Source organism: Triticum dicoccoides, chromosome 6B (genome assembly GCF_002162155.2).
Source record: "Triticum dicoccoides isolate Atlit2015 ecotype Zavitan chromosome 6B, WEW_v2.0, whole genome shotgun sequence".
Lineage (NCBI taxonomy): Eukaryota > Viridiplantae > Streptophyta > Magnoliopsida > Poales > Poaceae > Triticum > Triticum dicoccoides.
This window is the reverse complement of record NC_041391.1, coordinates 490096096-490118867: the sequence shown is the minus strand read 5'-3', so window position 1 is coordinate 490118867 and position 22772 is coordinate 490096096. Positions and strand designations below refer to the sequence as shown.

At 45.3% G+C, this 22772-nt stretch overlaps 1 protein-coding gene and 1 pseudogene across 3 annotated transcripts in view; both read left to right on the top strand.

The window, feature by feature from the left end:
* The first annotated feature begins 6410 nt into the window (after positions 1 to 6410).
* On the top strand, positions 6411 to 8672 carry LOC119322266 (annotated as a pseudogene).
* A 5554-nt stretch (positions 8673 to 14226) lies between these two features.
* Positions 14227 to 22772, top strand: part of LOC119322265 (tripeptidyl-peptidase 2) — a 20130-nt gene continuing 11584 nt past the window's right edge. The window contains exons 1-18 of one of the 3 annotated variants that reach the window (XM_037595756.1): positions 14229 to 14288; positions 14364 to 14843; positions 15740 to 15818; positions 15928 to 16001; positions 16342 to 16451; positions 16543 to 16623; positions 16964 to 17050; positions 17127 to 17269; positions 18631 to 18781; positions 18859 to 18981; positions 19166 to 19249; positions 19364 to 19551; positions 19748 to 19922; positions 20090 to 20211; positions 20320 to 20399; positions 21356 to 21414; positions 21780 to 21934; positions 22390 to 22568. In XM_037595756.1, the coding sequence (XP_037451653.1) occupies positions 14459 to 14843; positions 15740 to 15818; positions 15928 to 16001; positions 16342 to 16451; positions 16543 to 16623; positions 16964 to 17050; positions 17127 to 17269; positions 18631 to 18781; positions 18859 to 18981; positions 19166 to 19249; positions 19364 to 19551; positions 19748 to 19922; positions 20090 to 20211; positions 20320 to 20399; positions 21356 to 21414; positions 21780 to 21934; positions 22390 to 22568 (2275 nt within the window). In that variant the 5' untranslated portion in view covers positions 14229 to 14288; positions 14364 to 14458. Of the gene's footprint in view, positions 14844 to 15739; positions 15819 to 15927; positions 16002 to 16341; positions 16452 to 16542; positions 16624 to 16963; positions 17051 to 17126; positions 17270 to 18630; positions 18782 to 18858; positions 18982 to 19165; positions 19250 to 19363; positions 19552 to 19747; positions 19923 to 20089; positions 20212 to 20319; positions 20400 to 21355; positions 21415 to 21779; positions 21935 to 22389; positions 22569 to 22772 lie in introns of all 3 variants that reach the window. The other 2 variants (XM_037595755.1, XM_037595757.1) reach the window with 2 other exon arrangements.

The window sequence follows — 22772 nt, the reverse complement described above, 5'->3', positions numbered from 1 at the left end:
CCAACTCCAGTTTTTATAGATACTGCTCCAGCACAGAGAAACCCAACTCCTACTGATAATAAGCAGATTCCAGTGGCCAAAGAACTAGTCCGCTCCAGTCGAGCAAAAATATGTCAACTCAATTCTAAGAAGCGTGTGCGTATCCTTCCATCATGAAATTTTATAGCATGCTGATCATATTTTTTACATGTTTCTTACCCATCTCTCTTTTAGAAAATAAGCTTAACAGATAGAAGAATTTCTGCAATGGTATTGTTTGTGAGGAAAGATTCTTGCAGGAATTCTCTGTGCTCCAATGTAGATGTAAGTACCTGTTGTATATCACTATATTTTTACATCAGCATGTATTTTGTTAATCGGCGTGGATCCAACCTTTATCAGATCTAAGTTTAGTTGTAGCAAAATGTATGAATGTTGATTTTTGTAAGGAAAACTGCCTGGTAGTTTTGCATCCTGAGCTGCATGAGTGTACTATCTCCTATCAGTGGGTTTGAATACTTTGGTTCTACAGTGGGTTTTTCAGTGTTTTTTTTACTATGTTGTCATGTCGTATCCCTAGCTCTTACATCATACTCCCTCCGTCCGGATTAAATGTCGCAGAAATGGATAAAACTGGATGTATCTAGAACTGAAATGCGCCTAGACCCGTCCATTTATTTCCGGATGGAGGGAATACATGTCAATATGTCATGCCTTTCTATTCTTCAGTACCTATTCCATCTCTGCTGTAGCATGTTTTATAACTGAATCACCATTCTTCTATATAAGGCATGCAAGGGAAGACGACTCTGTTAGAATCTGAAGGGTTACAAACCAGGTCTTTGCAAAAGATCCAAACGCCAGGAGATAATAAACCAACTCCATTTTTCATAGATACTGCTCCAGCACAGAGAAACCCAACTCCCACTGATAATAAGCAGATTCCAGTGGCCAAAGAACTAGTCCACTCCAGTCCAGCAAAAGAATGTCAACTCCATTCTAAGAAGCGTGTGCGTATCCTTGCATCATGAAATTTTATAGCATTCTGATAATATTTTCTACATGTTTCTTACCCATCTCTCTTTTAGAAAATAAGGTTAAACGATAGAAGACTTCCTCCATTGGGATCGTATTCGAGGAAAATATCTTGCGGGAATTCTCTGTGCTCCAATGCTGATGTAAGTACCTGTTGTATATCACTATATTTTTACATCAACATGTATTTTGTTAATCGGCGTGAATCTAACCTTTATCTAATATTAAATTAGTTGTAGCAAAATGTTAAAGGCGCCAATGCTGATTTTTGTAAGGAAAACTGCCTGGTAGTTTTGCATACTGAGTTGCATGAATGCACTATCTCATATCACGCACATTACTGAATTGTAATGCTTCTCTGGTTGCCCATTCATTCATTGTGTCAATGTTGCTTTCGTACTACCTTACCTGGCTGATGATAGATGTGACATATTGTGTTAATTTGGTGTAGGCTACTTGCCCAAACGTTCGTTGTGTCAATGTTGCTTTCCTATTATCTGACTTGGCCAATGATAGCAATGCTAGTGTGTTAATTTTGTGCAGGCTGCTGAAGATAAGAAGACAAACTCTGAAAACAGCAAGGCAACCCCATTGTTTCTTTCCAGTAAATCTAGGCCAGGTAATATGGCAATAACTCATGATTAATCTGTTTGGTTCCCATCCTAATTTATGTGATGATGCAGTGGTCGAGACACTCTCCACTATCAATAATACAAGCCTGCCAAAATCGCCATCTGAATCTGTTCAGTATCCTCTGTCTCGAATGCAATGGAATAAATGTATGTTTGTGAACCAATTAATGGCTGAAGCAATGATGGAAATGGTGGATGAATCAGAGGTGCAGAGTCGTGCGACACAACAACTGATCAATGTTTTCAGAGACAGTGTAGCAAATCAGAAAGAACTTGCCCACATGCTTATGGGCGTCATCTGTGCTGAGGTTGCAGATTGTGACGTTGTAGATGGTTAGGTTCTGCTCATTTATTTGCACTGGCATCAATCTTTGATTGCCCAGTGGATGTAATTTCCTGTAATATATGCTGGATGTGCAACGTTATTCCCTATATGCCGTACCTTTGCGTGATCGGTTTTGGTCCTGTGCATAATTGCTCGTCGTAATGGGCTCAAATTATCTAATTTGGCCTAAAGACATGTACGAACTTTAGTGGGCCCATTAAGTTAATGGGCCATTACTAGGCCGAAAGTTAATGGTCGGCCCTCTTACCTCCCGGGTCGTTAACAAGCCGACATCGAAGCGGGCAACAGGTGGCCCCAGTTTATTTCACGGGCCGTTAACAGGCCGTTACTAAGTTTGGGCTACATATGGCCCAACTATACTGTAGGCCTTTAGCAGGCCGAAAGAGACAACAGACTTGTACTGGACCATGAAGACCATGGGCCGCTAAGAGGCCGAAAGTTAGGTCGTATTGTAAATGGCCCAACTGTGTTGTGGGCCTTTAGTAGGCCGAAAGAGAAACCGGGCTGGTATTGGACCATGAAGGGCATGGGCCGTTAAAGGGCCAAAAATAAGGTCCGACTACAAATGGCCCAACTCATTTATGGTCCGTTAACAGGCCAAAAGTCACTCAGGACCGGGAATTGGCCCAACACTTAAATGGGTCGCTAAAAGGCCAAAACTCAGGTCCAACTAAAAATGGCCCAACTGATTTATGGGCCGTCAACAGGCTGAAAGTGGCACCAGGCTAGAAAATTGGCCCAACACTTAAATGGGCCGCTAAAAGGCCGAAACTCAGGTCCGATAACAAATGGCCCATCAGATTTATGGGTCGTCAACATGCTGAAAGACAAACCGGGCCGGAAACCAGGCCGAAAGATGTACATCCTGAAATTGGCCCATCCATTAAACAAGCCGTTAACAGGCCGAAATCTCATCGGGCCGATATTGAGCCCAGATATATAGCGGGCTGTTAACGGGCTCGAACTGACGATGGGCTGCAATGGTGTCAAATCTTTAACGGGCCGTTGACGGGCCGAATTGGCTCATCTCGTATGGGCCGTGGGCTTAAATGGACCTGACACAAGTAGACCTTATATGGGCTGGCCTGCTAATTTTTACTGGGCCGGCCTTTTCACAGGAATGGGCCTCTGTTGGGCCGTGCCACGTGTCGACGTACCATAGGCGTCTTCCGTCCAATGAGTGGATGACATCTGTCACAACGGTGAGCCGACACGTGTTTCCTCCAGCCAATGATGATTTTACACGTGGAAAATCCCCATTGGTCGGGGCTGTTAACGGGTTATCGGATCCAAAACCCGACCCGATAGCTTAACGGCGTTCCGTTACGGTGGATGCAACGTGTCGGTCACCCTTGACGAAAGCACTTCTGTGACGCGCGATTTATCGTCATGGAAGTGGACACTTCCGTGATGATAATTTTGATAATGTCATGGAGCACTTATACGACAACACAGGTATGACTATCTTGATTCTGTCATAAATTTGTCATGGATGTACATGCATGACAAAAAACGCGACCTACTGTGACAAACACGTATCATCACGGAAGTGTATTTTTTTTGTAGTGTAAACACACTTTGGGTTTCAGAAATAATCTCATCCAGGAAAGGTCGAAGCTGGTGTTTTTTTTCTTATTACGCCTCCCTTGGATTTCCATCTTGGATCTCTCTCGTAATAACTGGGACCTAGGTTTCTGCCGTGCTGTCTCCTGAAGAGTTGGCAAACTGGCACGGCCTTGCTACTGTCTTCCCTATGCTCTCGGAGATTAAGGACTCGGTGACCTGGCCTCACACCGCTTCAGGTCACTTTTTGGTTAAATCTCTTTACGCTAAGTTGGTTTAGAGTTCTCCTACTAGCAAGTCCAAGGATATATGGCGTGCTATGAGGTGTAAGTTGCCTGCTGTAGACCAGATTTGTAAGAGAATGGATCGAGTTCTGAATTTTGTGTGCTATGTGGTAACATAGAAGACTCACACCATATTATCTTCAGATTTGATTTAGCGGCCTTGCTCTGGTGCTGCATCCGGTCGTGGTTGGATGTCTAATGGGTCGCAAATCCCTTTGTTGAGTTACACACTCTTGCTAGCTCCCTATCAGGAGAAATTAGGCGTCTCTTTTGGTTTGGTTTTTCGCACCTGTTGGGTTCTATGGACTACTAGGAACAAGTTTACGATTGAGCATATTTTCCTAACAAGCATTGTCTTTTCAAACTTTTGATTTTGTTACAGCAGTGGAAATCCTTGACTAAGGAGCGCGACATTGAGGCCAGTGAACTGTTGATCGCTCGTGTTAGGGCCACGGTGTTATCCATCTGCCACACGGACCATGCTTCGGCGTACTAGGGATGTGTTGGTGCTCTCCTCGGTGGCATTTTTCTCCTTTTTTGCTCGTAGGTAGTTTGCCTGCGTGCCGCCAAGTTGTGTCACTGCTACTGTGGCAGCCGCAAAACTGTTAAGTTTATGTACTTTGCCCGTATGGGCTATTTGTTTGCTTGTGTGAACGGTTGTGTGGTGCATGTTGATTTTATCTATAAAGTCGGGTGTGTGTCTTTTATCTAAATAATAATAATAATCAAGTTTGAATATTTGAAACTTGAAATCTTTGTAAAAAAACAAAATTTATGTAAAATTATCATTTTCAAAAGTTTTAGTCACAACGGACACAAATATGCAAATTAAACTTAATTTACACTTCCAGTTCAAAAGATAAACTGGAGTAGTAGATTCGAATTTGAAGATGAACTAAAAAGGCATGTAAGGGGGTAGGGTGGATGGCGCATGCAACCTTGACAAATACTACTAAAAGCATGCATGAATTGATCCTGCCCTACGGTGATCAAATGTCTTCAAACCAAATAAGTTTACGAATTTTAGAGCAATCCAGTGGCTGCATGCATGTGTGCTTCTGTTCCTGCATGTTATGGTGTTTGATGATCCAAGTCTTTTTTTAGGGAAGACCAATATGAATAGCTTTATTAAAACTTGAATAGGGTTACATCGTTCATGACTACACTGACAATAGAGTCAGGTGACTCGTCTAACCAAACAAAGGAGGTCTTATTACAAAAACTATAATTCGCTAGCACATGAGTCGCTTGATTTGTAGAACGAAAACAATGTCTAAACATGACCTTCCCGATCATTCATGTTGTGTCTACACACTCCCGCAAAAATTGTTGATGCTTCTTCCCACCATTGAGTCTACCCGGAACAAAATTGTATTACTTGTGAATAATCTGATTCTGCTTCAACACGATTAAATCCAAGGGAATTTGCAAACTCTACTCCATCTCTCATTGCTTCAGTTGTGATCACATCAACAACATATTGTATAAATTTGCATTGGGCAGCAATAAAAGTACCTTTTTCATCTTGAAGTATAGCTGCAGGAGCACCCATTCCATCGTCCATGAAGAAGGTCGCATCCACATTTAATTTAACAAACCTTGGTTGGCTTAGTCCATCTCTTCTCTGTAGTTGGGATGCTCTTGGCGATGCTATTCTGAAAATTACATGCGACAGCCATCACCGAAATAGTCCATCTCCATCCAAGTGGAACATATTCATTGTGTGTTAACTGCCGCCTGATCCACCACAGGAACCAACCTCAATAATTGGCACTTCTTTCATCGTTACCGAATGATGCATTGCTAGTTGTTCGTCCGACAAAGAAAGTAGGTGCTCCAGGATTATAGAACCCGACCTATCAACCGCATGGCCAAGTCGATCTGATCCATGATCCCCAATCTTCTTCTAACTTCTTAGCATGGACGCATAGGAATAAAAGATATCTAACATCTTTCGCACCTTGATGGCAAACAGGATGCTCGCCATTTGACCCGATATGTCTGTTTTGAGGATAGCCTTTATCCCGGAATCGTTCGATGATCCAAGTCTTAGTCATATAGGAGTACTACTCTATAAACCATGAAAAAACAAAGATAGGGCATCTAACCAAATCGAGAACCCGTGCACACAATGGGGAACGGTCCATAGTATTCTGCGCAGAGATGAAGGATGCTCCTAGACAAGAAGATGCCGAAGATGCCCGGGTTTATGCTCTTTCCATTTCAGCGTGTTTGCCTCAGATCAAACACCACACCAGACGGCGACATGCTCTCGACCTGCACCACGGCATCGAAGGTTCCGCGTCGAACGGTTTGCGGCTACCCGCCGCGTATCTGCCGGCAGAGTTTTTCTCTTTTTCTTGACAAACTACTCCACCTGGCCTGGGGTTCCGAGGCCGTGAGACGCACCGTGAATCCACCATCCGTCGGATGCCGATCGGGCGGCAGCGCCCCGAGCGTCGACCCGACCGGTCCCGGATTCCCTTCACACGTGGCGGACCCCCGACGCCGAACGTGGCCAGAGGCGAGCCTCATCCAGGACGAACGAACGTCGAGGAGCACGTCACTTCCGTCACAGGGCACTCGGAACGCAAAGTCGAAGCAGGCATCCTCTCCCCAACGCGGCCACACACCCTCGATCTCCGCTATAAAGCCCGGTCTCCGATCCCCGATGCCTTCTCGCCCCGCCCCGTTCGTCCACCGCTTCCGCCTCCTGAGAAGCGCCGCCGTCTCCCCTTCCTCCGCGCCGCTGCCGTGCAGCCGCCCGCGCCTCGCCATCCCCTTCGCGCAGCCGACGCTCCGCGCCCCCGCCTTCGCCGCCGCCTCGTCGCCGCTGCTCCGCCCGGTCGGCGCCAGGTTCTCGCTGTTCAGCAGCATGGCCGCCGCCGCCTCCTCCGCCTCCTCCGTCCACGACTTCACCGTCAAGGTTCGCCTGCCCCTTCCGTTATTTCAACCCGAATTTCGCATCCAAGCCGCTGCAAATTTTCCGTGTCTGCAATTGAGCTTGCACATGTGCACACCCTGATCCCGCTGTCACTTCACTCTTGTGTTCTTAACCAATAGTTTAGTTGACCCCCTAAAAAAACAAACAAACAATAGTTTAGTTGACTCTGTTTTTCTGCGCGAATTTTGATAGCACTAAAGGAACGCTTCATTTTGTGCCTGCAGGATGCGAGTGGAAAAGATGTCGACCTGAGCACCTACAAGGGGAAGGTTCTCCTCATTGTCAATGTTGCATCCCAGTGGTATGAACTATTATTACTGCTCCCTCGCATTCTGCTCTTTATCTTTTATGTTCAATTTTTTCATGTCTTGTGAAATTATTTAGAAATCGTGATGTAATTCTCTTATTCACGTTCTGGTGTATAAATATGTATGGTGTGTATATTATACTGTCAAGTTTGGATTGCCATCTGCAAAGTTGAGTATAGTGTGTATATTATACAACTTCAAGTTTAAAATATTGTTCTGCTAAATATGCATAGTCATCAGACTAGTTTGTGGTTTATTGGGACCAGCATTTGTGATTAACATCCGAGTTGTCTAGACATGGAGAAAATTACCCTGATCAAGTTGGTTTTGGAGTTGGACAACCTGTTTTTGTGTGTGCATATTAAGTGTCATGACGTTGACTTCTGACTCGTGTTCGAGTTTTATTTAAATCCCCATGTGCACGGAACTCGCTCAATTGTACACGGAACTCGCTCAATTGTACGAGAAGTACAAGGACCAGGGTATGATATATGTGCACATGGTTTAGTCCCTGATTTTCAGTTATGATCTATTATGCTAACAATTTGATGTGACCACAGGTTTTGAGATCCTTGCTTTCCCATGCAACCAGTTTGGTGGGCAGGAACCCGGCACTAATGAGGAAATTGTTCAGTTTGCTTGCACTCGCTTTAAGGCCGAGTATCCAATTTTTGACAAGGTAAATGTGTGCTTAATACTTCTTTCTTTCTTTTCCTTTTTGTGTCTCTGTTTCAGGCTGAAATAACGATTGCTTTAGTGTACAAGTGTACATTATGACTTGCGTCCATGAACAGTCATTATCTTTTGATCGAGGAAAGCTAGTCCAACATCTGTTCTCTAGTTTGTATGCAGTCTGTGTGGTATAGACTCTGAAATCGCTGTTGGTTATCAGACATTCAGACTTCAGTTGTAGCAACTAGCAACTGACTTTCCTTTCTTTCTGAAAATAGCAACTATCCTAGTTTTGTCGCTTGATTTTTCTTCACATACTACAGTTATGTATCAGAGAGGCAAGCAGCTAGGTGTACTAACTTGACTTCCACTATCTGTCAGGTTGATGTCAATGGTGACAATGTTGCACCTGTCTACAAGTTTCTGAAGTCCAGAAAAGGCAGTCTCTTCGGGGACAACATCAAATGGAACTTCTCCAAGTTCTTGGTTGACAAGGAGGGGCATGTTGTGGATCGCTACGCGCCAACCACCTCCCCCCTCAGCATCGAGGTAAGTACCGACAGTGCATTATGTGCTCCATTTGATGATCAAACTTCCTTTCCTGATCTTGTGGCGCTTACTCCTTGGATCTTTGCAGAAGGACATCAAGAAGCTGCTCGCGAGTTCTTAAACCTTGTTGCTGCATCAACTAGATGCATTGGTGCATCGCCTGAAGCTTTCAGTATAATGTTGTAATAAAGGCTGTGCAGTCCAATCTCGTAGTTGTATATGACATGTAATGGATTTCGTGGAATGTGTTACTTCTGCTGCAGAGATATCCCCTCTTATCTGTGTTTTTGTTGTGGTTGTGAGACTCCTGTTCCCGAGGAACAAGTTTGGAATGTGATGCACACCTGTTGTTCGTCCCTTTGTGTTACCGATGGTGCGTTCATTGGAAACTTTTCTGTTGTTAAACACAAGGTTTTGGGAAACTGCACGACACCCGTTAAGGGTGTGGCTATCTCATATATATAAGGGGTACACCAAGGTGTACGATACAATATACAAGACATATACAGAAGCTATATGTAAATACAGTCTAACACCCTCCCTCAATCTTAACTATGCCCTGAAGTACAAAGTATGTTAAGATTGCGCCTGCAGCCTACAAACTGAGGTTGTGGAAGAGGCTTCGTGAAGATATCAGCAAGTTGATCTTTGGAGGAGATGAACTTGATGTGGAGTAGCTTCTGTGCAACACGTTCCCGTACAAAATGATAGTCAACTCCTATGTGCTTTGTCCGAGCATGAAACACTGAATTAGATGAGAGATATGTAGCTCCAATGTTATCACACCAAAGGACAGGCGGCTGAGTTTGAGGAACTCCCAACTCTCTCAATAAGGACTGTACCCATATGATCTCAGCTGTAGCATTTGCAACAGCTTTATATTCTGCTTCAGTGCTGCTCCTGGACACTGTAGCTTGTTTGCGAGCAGCCCAGGCGATCAAGTTAGGACCAAAGAAGACAGCATGTCCCCCCGTTGATCGCCTGTCATCTGGATTACCAGCCCAGTCAGCATCTGAAAAAGCAGAAAGCGTAGGAGACGGTGCTGGCTGAAGGAGCAGACCATATGCTGCAGTGAGGCGTATATAACGAAGAATACGCTTCACCGCTGACCAGTGAGTAGTCCGAGGAGCATGAAGAAACTGACAAACACGATTGACTGCATAGGAGATGTCAGGCCGAGTGATGGTCAGATACTGCAGACCACCAACAATACTGCGATACTCAGTAGAGTCATCCGAAGTGAGAGGATCTCCATCAAATGCAGACAAACGATCAGTAGCAGACATAGGAGTCATGGCATGTTTACACTGTAGCATACCTGCCTTGCGCAGCAAATCCATGGAGTACTTATGTTGAGTGAGTGTCAAACCAGCAGGAGAACGAGAGACTTCCAAGCCAAGGAAGTAATGCAACGTGCCTAAATCCTTCACCGCAAAATCACCACTCAAGGAGGAGATGAGACGATCAGCAGCAGCATCTGATGAGCTGATGAGAATAATATCATCAACATACACCAGCAGATACATCGTCACCTCAGGCCGATGCAGAAGAAAGAGTGACGTATCAGCAGTGGAAGGAACAAAACCCAGGGATCGAAGAACAGAGCCCAACCTGGCATGCCAGGCACGAGGAGCCTGCTTCAACCCATAGAGCGCCTTGACCAGACGGCACAGATGATGAGGGCGAGCAGAATCCATAAATCCTGGTGGCTGACGCATGTAAACCTCCTCATCCAGAACTCCATGCAAAAAAGCATTCTGAACGTCCAGCTGACGAAGAAACCAGCCTCGAGTAACAGCCAAGGATAACAGAAGTCGGATAGTCGTTGGTTTGATCACCGACTATATGTATCCTCATAGTCAAGACCATACCGTTGTTTGAACCCTTTCGCCACTAACCGTGCCTTATAGCGTTCAATAGAACCATCAGCATGCCTTTTAACTTTGAAGACCCACTTGGAGTCAATGACATTAACACCAGAGACCGGAGGAACAAGTTGCCATGTACCATTTGTCAATAACGCTTGAAACTCTTGTTCCATAGCCTGTCGCCAATGAGGGATCCCAAGGGCAGCCTGAAAATGACGCGGTTCAGCTGAAGGATCTTCCTTGAGATGAGCAACACATGCTGCAAGCCACGCCACCGTCCCATCTTTCCGTTGCTTGGGACAGAAAATGCCAGACCTGCTGCGCGTGTGTGGCCTCTGAGCAGCAGCAGCCGGTCGTGACGGAACCAGAGAGACCGGCGAGGCATCAGGCGACGAAGGCAGTGACGAGGCAGGGCCAGACGACGGCATCGAGGCGGGCGACACCAGCCCAGGCGATCCCGGCCCAGGCGAGGCTGGTCCAGGGGAGACCAGCCCAGGCGACTCCGCCCCAGGGGAGGCCGGCTACTCCACGCCATCCATGGCCGGCCCATTTGAGGCCAGCCTAGGAGAGTCGGGGGCGACACCTTGAGGCCCAGGCGAATCCAGCCTGGGAAGAGCTGGTGCGGCAGCCGACTCCGGTCGCGCGGGTGAGGCCGGGGCTGCCGACCCCGGTCGCGCGGGAGGCATGCATGGCGCATGCATGGCACCAGGCACCAAGCCAGGTGCACCCGACGGCTCCTCCTGTTCATCCAGTAACTCAAGACGAGCTCCACGACCTGTACCTGCAGCATGATTAGGCAACAACGCAGGAGAGTATGCAACATCAACAAATTGAGCAGGCAGGGGAGAAGTGGTAGATGAAGATGGAACCGGAGGTGCAGGAGTTATGGAGAAAGACGAGAACGGGAATACATTCTCATCAAACACAACATCACGCGAGATGTAGACACGATTAGACGGAATGTGGAGACACTTGTACCCTTTATGAAGAGAGCTATACCCAAGAAAAACACAAAGTTTGGATCGAAACTCAAGCTTGCGCTTATTATATGGACGAAGATGAGGCCAGCAAGCACAACCAAAAACTTTGAGAGAGGTATTATCTGGAGACTCATTAAGCAGCAGTTCAAGCGGTGTTTTCATTCCAAGGAGTCGTGTGGGAAGCCTATTTATGAGAAAACAGGCAGTGGAAAATGCATCACTCCAAAACCTAAAGGGTACCGATGCATGGGCAAGTAAAATGAGACCAGTTTCAACAATGTGACGATGCTTACGTTCAGCCGTGCCATTCTGCTGATGTGTATGAGGACAAGACACGCGATGTGAAATTCCAAGCTTATTAAAAAAGGAATTGAGGTTGTGATACTCACCCCCCCCCCCAATCGGTCTGGACATGGATAATCTTATGCTTGAGAAGACGCTCAACGTGAGCTTGAAATTGGAGAAACACATCAAACACATCAGATTTACGCTTGATAAGGTAAAGCCATGTGAATCGACTATAAGCATCAATAAAACTGACATAATAATTATGACCACTCACAGAAGTTTGGGCATGCCCCCATACATCAGAAAAAATAAGCTCAAGTGGAGTTTTAACGACACGACTCGAATCTGAAAACGAAAGCTGATGACTCTTGCCTTGCTGACAGGCATCACAGACTGTGGCAGCATTTTTATTGGACACAATGGGGAGATTATGGCGATGTAAAATACTACGAACTATGGGAGTTGCAGGATGACCAAGCCGTGCATGCCAATGAGTGGGCGAAACACGGACACCGCTGAACGCTCGAGGAGCAGATGGTAGATCAAGTGCATAAAGTCCATCACGCAGGCGACCTCTAAGCAGAACGTCCCTCGTGGCCCGATCCTTGATAAAAAAATGAAAAGGATGAAACTCAGTGAAAACATTGTTATCACGAGTAAGTTGAGGAACAGACAATAAGCTACGAGTAGCGGAAGGAACTCTAAGAACATTACGGAGATGAAGAGATTTTTGTGTGCAAGTTAAGAGAGAGGCCTGACCAACATGTGATATGTGCATACCTGCTCCATTGGCGGTGTGAATCTGATCATGTCCACGGTACGGTTCCTGCATGGAGAGTTTGCCCATCTCGCCTGTCAAATGATTCGTAGCGCCTGTATCCATGTACCAAGTTGGGTCGATGGGATATGATGGAGTGTGGCCTGCTTGGCGAGCAGGCTCATGAGTGGCCAAGGCAGCCTGCTTCTCGTTGCCTTTGCCATTGTTGCCGATGCCGAGGAAGTCCTGCTTGAAGCGGCGATGACAGCGGGAGGCGATGTGACCTGGAATATTGCACAGCTGACAGGGGAGCTGAACACCACAAGAGGGGCAGCAGGCACACCGACCACCCCCGGTCGTAGGCATGGCAGCGGTGGCAGGCGGCCGCTGAGTCTGTGGAGTCGAAGGCACTGACTTGCCGCCGGTGGGTGATTTGAAGGGCTTCCCTTTGCCACGCGTGGCAGCATTGGCAGCAAGAAAACTCGGGTTAGCACGACGGGACTTGATGCGCTGTTCCGTGGCTAGGAGGCGGGCGTAGAGCTCACGAGGTTCAAGCGGAGTGTCACGACCATTGATATTTTCAGCAAGGTTATCATAGTCGTCATGCAGTCCGTTCATGACGAAGGTGGTGAAGTCCTCCTTACGAAGCGGCTGGCCAATGGAGGCCAAGGTATCGGCGAGACGCGTCATCTTGCCAAAGTAGTCGGTGATGCTGAGGTCAAGGAGCTTGGTCTCCCCCAGCTCCGTACGAATAGTGTGAGCGCGCGCATGCTGCTGAGATGCGAAGCTCGTGTGAAGAGCAGACCACGCCTCCTGAGACGTGGCAGCGAAGAGAACCAAGGAGGACACCCCCTCGGTGAGCGACGACTGGATCGCGGAGAGGATGGCCCGATCCTGAGCAACCCATGCATGATACGCCGGATGATGCGGTGGAGGACATGGCAGGGAACCGTCAACATAGCCCTCCAGGTAGCGACTGCGGAGAAGCGGCAGCACCTCTGCACGCCATGACAGATAGTTATCTGTCGTAAGCTTCACCGGAATGAGATGCGCGAAGTAGAACGGTGCAACGGCCGTGGCATGATCAGCCACGGGAGGCGACGTGTAGTAGGCCAGGTGGGATGATCCAGCAGATGCACCAAGGCCCGGCGTCGAGGACGGTGCAGAAGCTCCAGGGTGCGACACGGCCATCGGTGGTGGATAATATCCACCATAGGGCAGCGGCGGAGAAGGGGCCCCGTAGGGCACAGCCGGCGCCCGGGTCGACCCGCTGTTGGCGGCGCCGTAGGGCTGCGGGGCAGCAGCGATGTAGGGCGCTGTGGCCGCAGCAGCCGGGTACGGCGATCCGTAGGAGGCGACGGCGTTGGTCGCAGTAGCCGCAGAAGGGGCCCCGTAGGGCCCTGCAGTCGAAGGAGAAGGAGCCCCGTAGAGCCCAGCGTGCGGTGGAGGAGGGGCCCCGTAGGGCACCGATCCCCTCCAGGGAGCCGCCGGGTCGGGGTACGAAGCGCCCCAGGCCTGCGATGGCGCGATCGGGGAAGGGGGCGGCGGCGGATCGGACGCAGCCCCACCATCGAAGCCTGGCCGGAGTAGACCGAGGCGAGGGGGCGCGAAGAGAGGAACGGCGACGCAGGCACCGTGGCAGGAGCCGGCGCGACGGCGGCGGCGGCGGATGTGGATGCGGTCGCGGCGGCGGTAGCGGAATTCATTGGACCGGTTAGGGTCTAACATCTGTAGTTTGTTTTGTCCGCGCGGCTTTGCTGCAGGCCAAGTCTCGGAGAACTTGGAAAAAACACATGTTTATCTTGCGTAAACCATGTACACATATTTGAGGAAGAGGAGGAAGAAGAGGAAGAAATACAAAAATTCTCAACACTCTAATGTTTAGTTTCACAAATAAATCATCCTTCCAAGGCCACAAATATCGCCCACATCTCTTTTTGGATATTCCATGTAGTATCAGCAAAATTATCTATTCAGCACCAGCCAGACTGCCCCTAGCCAACCACCGGCCGCCAGCCTACGCCCACCACGCTCGCGGCTTCCGGCGGGCGCTTGGCACAGTCTCCATTGCCGCTCAGCTCTGGTACAGCAGTTCCGCCATTTTCAATTCCACTCACTCATTTCCCCATCATCATCATCAGCCATGCTTTCCACGCAGATCCAGCAATCGAGCTGAACATTCGGAATCCACTCAAAAAATAAACAAACTCCAAAATCATTTGGAAAAGTGTAAAGGAAGCCAGCCTTCACCTAATGTGGCTCGGGAGCTGCGCAGGCAGCGCGACCGCAGCCGCGCTACATAAACCCGTCGCCCACCTGCGGCCCCTCCTCAGAGTCTCCGCCTGTTCCTCCACCCCCGCACCGCTCCACGCCCACGCCCACCCCACCGTCGCGGCTGGTCCGACCCGGGGCCCGGGCCCCAGCGCAGGCGTCGCGCCCACCGCGATGCCGTCTTCCTCCTCCGCGCCGACGACGCCGCCGCCCGCCGAGGAGACGACCGCCGCCGCAGCCAGTGGGTTCCGCCTCACCGAGCCCTCCTTCCTCGAGTCGCTCATGCCGAAGAAGGAGACCGGCGTTGACCGCTTCCTCGCCGCGCACCCCGAGTACGACGGCCGCGGCTCGCTCATCGCCATCTTCGGTGAGTGCCTTCCAATTGCCCCCCGCCCCCTGCTCCGGCTATAGTCCATACTTGCCATCGTTGTGCTGAGGGTTGACTGTAGTTGACCTCAGCTTTTGGCTGGAGAATGGATTTCGCCGATGCGGTCTGAATTGGCAATTCGGCTGGATTCCTAGGCGATACTTTGATTCGGCAGAGGTTTAGCCGCGTCTGAGTTCTGATACGGCATGCCGTCAACTGGAGTGTAGTTCACCAGGTGTTTCGGATCGTCGTTCTGCGCAGTTGGTAGTGTTCAAGTAGGTGGCTACACGGAGCTGCCTAGCTTCAGAGGATTTTCTGACTCATTACTTGGGGGCTCAGTCGCTGCAGTTTAAGCCCCCGTATGCAATGCCTGTAGTTGTGGGAGATTAATGAAATGGTTAATTGACTTCTATGGGAGGTGATCTGCTGTTTTTGTAATCCTATTTGCAGCTTATGGGGTGTGACTTCACTTGCTTGTTGTATGGTTCAGACTACTGCAGCAGGCAGCACTTACCCGGTTTGCATGATCCTAACTTAACATAGACTTAGATGTTGCCATGTTGCAGCACATGGCATATCACCTCTTGTCGCTAACGAAACACAACCAATTTCTATTGACAAAAAATAAATGCTTCTACGAGTAGTCATCTATGTAAGGACGAGATAAACATGCTCTAAAGCTCACCAGTATGAGGCTATTACAAGTTAACAACTCGCGTACATGGTGGTTGGAAGGTTTCTTCATTTGAGGAAGAGCTCAGGCAGGTTACATGGGTATAGCTCGAGTCTCGGACGATCTGTGGTGGATCTGACTCTGGCATGCAATTATTATGTGTATTTCATAGGATTTCATTGTCCTACTTGTTTTGCGCTGATGTGACTTGTATGTCTGATAGATTCTGGAGTTGATCCGGCTGCAGCTGGGTTGCAGAAAACTTCTGACGGAAAGCCCAAGATCCTTGATGTTATTGATTGGTACTTAGACTCTTCCAGGATTTGGAAACTGCACTATTTGTTTATTTATTTTCAGATGCCAACTTCTCTTGAATGATGTATTTGCCGACGAGTATGCTCTTAAATGTAGCACGGGTAGTGGTGATGTTGACACGTCCAAAGTGGTGAAAGCTGATGCTGATGGTGCTATAGTTGGTGCTTCAGGTTGGTCATGCCCTGAGGGTTTGTTTTGTTTATATTACTCATTTAATGGGATATAATTTGAAGCTAAACATTTATTTATGTGAATTAGCAAAATGTGTTAAAACCAAACTCGTTTTTTCCCCTTGTCGTAGTCACTGCAACTTTTTTTTGTTAATGCTGTTCAACTTTAGCATGTACATATTGATTATGATTCTATTGGTATCTGAGGTACCATATACCAATTATATTGTCTTTTCAATAGTTGCGACCTGTAGCGCTCCATGCCTTGAAGGATATCCATATTCTGAAAGGCAATTTTCTGTCCTGATGCCCTGATATGCTAAGCTCTGTTTACACTCAGGCGCTCGTTTGTCTGTAAACCCCTCATGGAAGAACCCTTCTCAAGAGTGGCGTGTTGGCTGCAAACTAGTATATGAACTCTTCACGGACACACTTATATCTCGATTGAAGGTAAACACAATATTTAATGCCTGCATTCTGAAGGTTTTATATCACACTCAATATCAATATTTTAATGAAATTCTATTAAATATGACTTCAGAAAGAAAGAAAAAAGAAATGGGATGAAGAAAACCAAGAAGCGATATCCGGAGCTCTGAACCAGCTGAACGAGTTTGAAAAGGTTGAAGTGACTTCTTTTGTTGCGTATAGATTCATTTGGTTTACAATTTTGATTCTCCTTTGCATGCCGTTTTTCTTTTTATTATATGTACTCCTTGTAGATTACACTTTGCGCGATAGCTATTGTCAAGCATTGTGAGTATGTGATGTGGCAGTCAAATAATGTGGTTCAGCTAGGAGATACAGAAAGCCATTAATGAAGTGATTTTGCATATGTACTGCTAATATTGAGTCTATATTCCAGCTAAGAGTGATACTGCTGGCCTTGCACACTGCTTTTTATGAGATTCTTTAAACACCTATTTAAATGAGTGGCTCACCTCCACCGAAAATGATTGCAGAAGCATAGTAAGCCTGATGATGCTAAACTGAAAAAGGCTCAAGAAGACCTGCAAAACAGACTTGATTGCCTGAGGAAACAAGCAGATGTAAGAAAGCGATCATACTTCCCCGAAATTTTAGCCGATTTCAGCTATTGTACATGTCATATTTCTGTTTCTGCAGGGTTATGATGACAGGGGACCTGTGATTGATGTTGTTGTATGGCATGATGGTGATGTGTGGAGGGTTGCAGTTGATACTCAGGGACTTGAGGATAAGAAAGATAGTGGAAAACTAGCAGATTTTGTTCCATTGACAAACTACAGGTATGGTTGATCTTGTGGTGTTGATGTTGTAAAGTAGACGACGTAATCTCTTGCACACACAGTTCATTGCTCCTTCTAGTCCTCGAAAGACATTTTATTTTCTAGGGTCCTGTTCGATGTGCTTTGTCCACATGAATACTTCAGGTGCTGAAAGTGCTCATTTAAGGTCTTCATCAGAGAATTCACTTTATTTTCATTACGTGAGCAAATATAAGGTTATGGAATATTCAAATGAATATGGAATATTATGTGAATAGAAAGATTAATTATTTAGATAAGCAAGAGAGAGAGATTGAGTCTGTATCCTTTTTGATTATTACTTGGTGTTCAAGTAAGTGGCGCCAAGCGTCTGGCATTCTGTGACAAGAGAGTGACACAAAAGCTAAAAGGCAGGTTCTATAGGACGGCGATTCGACCGGCAATGTTGTATGGCGCTGAGTGTTGGCTGACTAAAAGGCGACATGTTCAACAGTTAGGTGTAGCAGAGATGCGCTTGTTGAGATGGATGTGTGGCCAACTGGCCACACAAGGAAGGATTGGGTTCAGAATGATGATATATGAGGTAGAGTTGGGGAGCACCGATTGAAGAGAAGCTTGTCCAACATCGTTTGAGATGGTTTGGGCATATTTAACGCTGGCCTCCAGAAGCTCCAGCACATAGTGGATGGCTAAAGCGTGCTGAGAATGTCAAGAGAGGTCGGGGTAGACCAAACTTGACATGGAAGGAGTCCATGAAGAGAGATCTGAAGGACTGGATATCACCAAAGAACTAGCCATGGACAGGGGTGTGCCAGAACCATGAGTTGGTTGTGAGATCTTATGGGTTTCAGCTCCAGCCTACCCCAACTTGTTTGGGACTAAAGGCTTTGTTGTTGTTATAACTGTGAAATACGTCTTCCATCCCAAAAATATAAGCCGTATTTATTAGGACACGTTTCACCAACATTTATACTCTACTAATATGTGATTTATGTGATACAAAATCATCATCATAAGTACTTCTGTAGATGATTCTGTTACATCAAATCCCTATCTGCAGCCCACCATCTTCATGGCGATAGTTACCTACTGTTGTATACAATTACTGTTGCACCACTTCTTCTGGTTGGAGAAGCTATGCCATTTTAGGTTCTCTCAAAATGTATATATGATTTGTAAATCTAGCGAGAAGCCAGTGATTCAATATGGGATGTTTTATTACAATTTTTGTAAACATGATATACCAGACATGTTTTCACTTGTAGTTGAAGTAGTATGCTGTTCCCATATCTTATCTTATACAATCTATCCGTATTACCATTATAAACTAGAAGGTTATCGTCCATATATTGTGTTTCTGATCTATACAAAATTATCTGCAGGATTGAGCGAAAGTTTGGGATTTTTAGCAAATTAGATGCTTGCTCTTTTGTAGCAAATGTGTATGATGATGGGAATCTTGTCAGCATAGTAACTGACTGCTCTCCGCATGCTACCCATGTTGCCGGCATTGCAGCTGCTTTTCATCCTGAAGTATGTTCCTTAACTTTTGGCTTTTCATTTAAACCACAATTATACAAGCACCAGTTTATTGATTTTTTTTTAAACAGGAACCTTTGCTGAATGGAGTTGCACCAGGGGCACAATTGATTTCTTGTAGAATAGGAGATACCCGCTTAGGATCAATGGAGACAGGGACAGGCTTGGTTAGGGCCTTGATAGCTGCAGTAGAGGTGATAATACTCCCTTTTGTGCATCATTTATCAGAGTAAATAACAGTGTATTTGCCTCTGTTATATTTACAACTCCTTAAACGCCTCCTGATGAAGTGCTTAATGTTTGCGAAATAACAATAATTTTTTCCCCTACGTCTCAGCTTTTTTATTGACCTGCTTCCTTGAATTCTTTTATATTCAGCACAAATGCGACCTGATTAATATGAGCTATGGTGAGCCTGCTCTTCTTCCTGACTATGGAAGATTCATCGATATTGTCAATGAGGTGAACTCCTTTTGTGTGCTATTATTTCTTATCCATATTCATTCTTGGACATTCTAGTCTTCTTTCTTAGAATGTTTTATAGGAATTTAGCCGGGGCTCTATGTTATTTCACAGGTTGTCGACAAGCATCGTATTATATTTATTAGTAGCGCTGGAAACAACGGCCCGGCTTTAAACACTGTTGGTGCACCTGGCGGGACTAGTTCAAGCATTATTGGTATTGGTGCCTATGTCTCACCAGCTATGGCTGCTGGAGCTCACTGTGTCGTACAACCTCCGTCGGAAGGGATGGAGTACACATGGTATGTGATCAGTTGGTAATTCTTTTATTGCGTTATACAATATAGTTCTCTAACAATGGCATCATCCGAGGTCAACTTGGGTCTAGTCCTCTAACGTACGGTGAACAACTGGGCAGCGCTAGCCCGGGAATGCTCGTCGTCCTCTAGTTCCCAAACAAATTTTTTTATTGCTAATTGAACCTTTTGGATTTTTAAGGTCTAGTCGAGGTCCCACAGCTGATGGGGATCTTGGTGTCTCCATTAGCGCACCTGGTGGAGCAGTGGCCCCTGTGCCAACATGGACACTTCAGTCTCGCATGCTCATGAATGGTACTTCCATGTCATCTCCTTCTGCTTGTGGTGGGGTTGCTCTCCTTGTTAGTGCCATGAAGGTTTGTCTGGCCAACATCTTTTCCGTTAACGAATGGGAAGTACTCCATCCATCCCAAAATAAGTGACTCAACTTTGTACTAAGTTAGTACAAAGTTGAGTCACTTATTTTGGGACGGAGGGAGTATGAAACATGTATTCAGTTACTTTAATGAGGTGTATATTTTAGGCTGAAGGCATTCCAGTAAGCCCTTATACTGTGAGGAAGGCAATCGAGAATACAGCTTCATCTATAAGTGATGTGCCTGAGGAGAAACTGACAACAGGACATGGGCTTTTGCAAGTTGATAGGTTAGCACAATTTTTCTTCTCTCTGTTATCTAGAGGGATACATTTTTCTTAATCTAATGCTATTGATTTTGAGTTCAATCATCATACATACCATTGCTGTTTTCTCAGGGCTTATGAATATGCGCGGCAAGCTAAGAAGTTGCCACTTGTTTCTTACAGAATCTCAATCAGTCAAGTAGGGAAGTCAAGTATGCATCATATTTTCCCATGATAAATCTTCTTCTGAATGAACTTATGAATTCCAACAGAAATTAATAAGAATGAAGAATGACCTCTACTGAACGCTACAGCCACTCAACTTCTTCTGAAGCATTTTTTTTTCATTCTGTTTCTTCGGAAAAGCTCTTCTGAAGCATTTTAAGCAGAGACAAGTCATGTCAATCTAACATAATTGAAACATGAAAAAAGAAATCAATTTTTTGGCATGTACAAGTACATTTTTTTACATGTTTATTCACCATGAAATGTTTCTGCTGTCGAAGAAAATTATAATAAAAAACATGCAACTGTGCATACACAATTTTTAATCCGCATACGCATCATCCTTAAAATGTCATATAAAACTAAAATGTAGTATTAGAGAATTTCTGATAAGTAATAACATTCTCATCTCAAGAGCAAAGACATGAGCTACCTTTTTGATGAAATAAATATCGCGTCAAAAACAAATCTGTAAGGATGAAAGGAAAACAATTCTCATAATAGTGGTTAGAAGAGAGTATAACATTTCTGCACTCGATTGGGTGGATAACTAAGAAAGGGAGTTAAAGATTTTTGTTGGCCCGGATCAAAATTATCTCATTTTCTCGTGCTTATTGATATTGTATAGATGAGTGGAAACACTACAACTACTACACTCGATTTTCTTAATGGATGAACAATTTGAAACTGAGACCCCCAAGGCCTTGAAATGTAGTGAACAGAGGGATTAGTCACAGTTACAACTTCTACTGGGCAATATTGTATTGGTAATTTGGTGTTTTCTATTGATTTTGGGACGCTGTTCTACTCTAGAATAGCAGTTTATAGTAGATCAGGCAAAACTATTGGGAAGGGGGTATGATGTACTACCTGTGATTCACACTAATTGATGTTGAGTTCATACATTATATTTGATTACTTAACTCAAATGTATTATCTGCAGTTCCAAAACTAAGAGGAATATATCTACGTGGGAGTAATTCATGTCAACAAACGAGTGAGGTCAGTTCCTGATAACTTGTTTGGGTTATCCTGGCATGCTTATATTTCCCTCTCCCCAAAAGGAGAGTTGGTTTTGTAGCATTGTATTTGACCACTGTAAGATGGTTCTTTTACTTCTTTAGTACTACCTCCGTCTCAAAATATAAGACATTTTTGTAGGTTAGTTTAGCCTACAAAAATGTCTTAAATTTTGAGACGGAGGTAGTAGCTTAGTAGGCGTGTATGACTTGTTTATGATCAGTAAGATTGAAAAATGTTTTACAAGTTTTTCTGTCTGGTGGAGCACAATTTTTTTATCTGTACTAGATGTTTTCATTTGTTTTAAACATTACAATTAACTATATGTTATATCCTCTGCTTTACAGTGGACTGTTCAACTTAACCCAAAATTTCACGATGATGCGAGTAATTTGGAGCAATTGGTTCCATTTGAGGAGTGCCTGCAGCTGCATTCCACTGATAGCTCTGTTATTAATATTCCTGAGTATATATTGTTGACAAACAATGGTCGCAGTTTCAAGTTGGTACCTTCTTTCTGTTCAACTAGATGTTATTTCCCTCGTTCTCCTTCTCAAGAGCAATAATTTTTGATATCAACTTGTACTTGGTCTTCCTATAATTGTTGATACTTCGGTTTATAAGGACATGCGCGTTAAACTGAACTGCACTATAGTTTGTTTCGTTATAGGTAATGCTTATGCATATGTGTCATACAAACATGATTCCTGATGCTGGATATTCTTTTATATTTATACAAACATCACTAAAAACCAGCGGCGCATTGTAACTTATAAAGGCTTTTCAACCAAAGGAATGTGTAGGTTGGTTAGTATCATAGCACGCAATGGCAGATGAAATTAGAGGCCTTTAAGTTAGACATGCAGAATAGTAGTAGTAAATAATTTGCTCAATTACACGCCCTGTTTATTTTGTCAAGTGTCCTGTTTTCATTTGGTTTGCTTTGCCTTTTTGCAGCATTGTCGTCAATCCTGTTAATATCAGTAGTGGCCTTCACTACTATGAAGTTTATGGCATGGATTGCAGAGCACCATGGCGTGGACCCATTTTCCGAGTGCCAATCACAATAATTAAGCCTATTGCTCTATCAGGAGAGCCGCCAGTATTGTCACTTTCCAAACTGTACTTCAAGTCAGGTACTAATTATTGTTCTTGCTTACTGGGAGCTCTGATTTAACTTAAATTAAAATCATTATTGTTGCCCTCATTCTTTTGCATATGCTAACATTGCTTGTATTCATCAACATTTGGAGAGTGCACTCCTGGAGGAACTAGGTAGATGATGCCAATGTGCAGATTTGACTTCCCCTAGCATCATATTTCTGTATTTGTTCTAACCA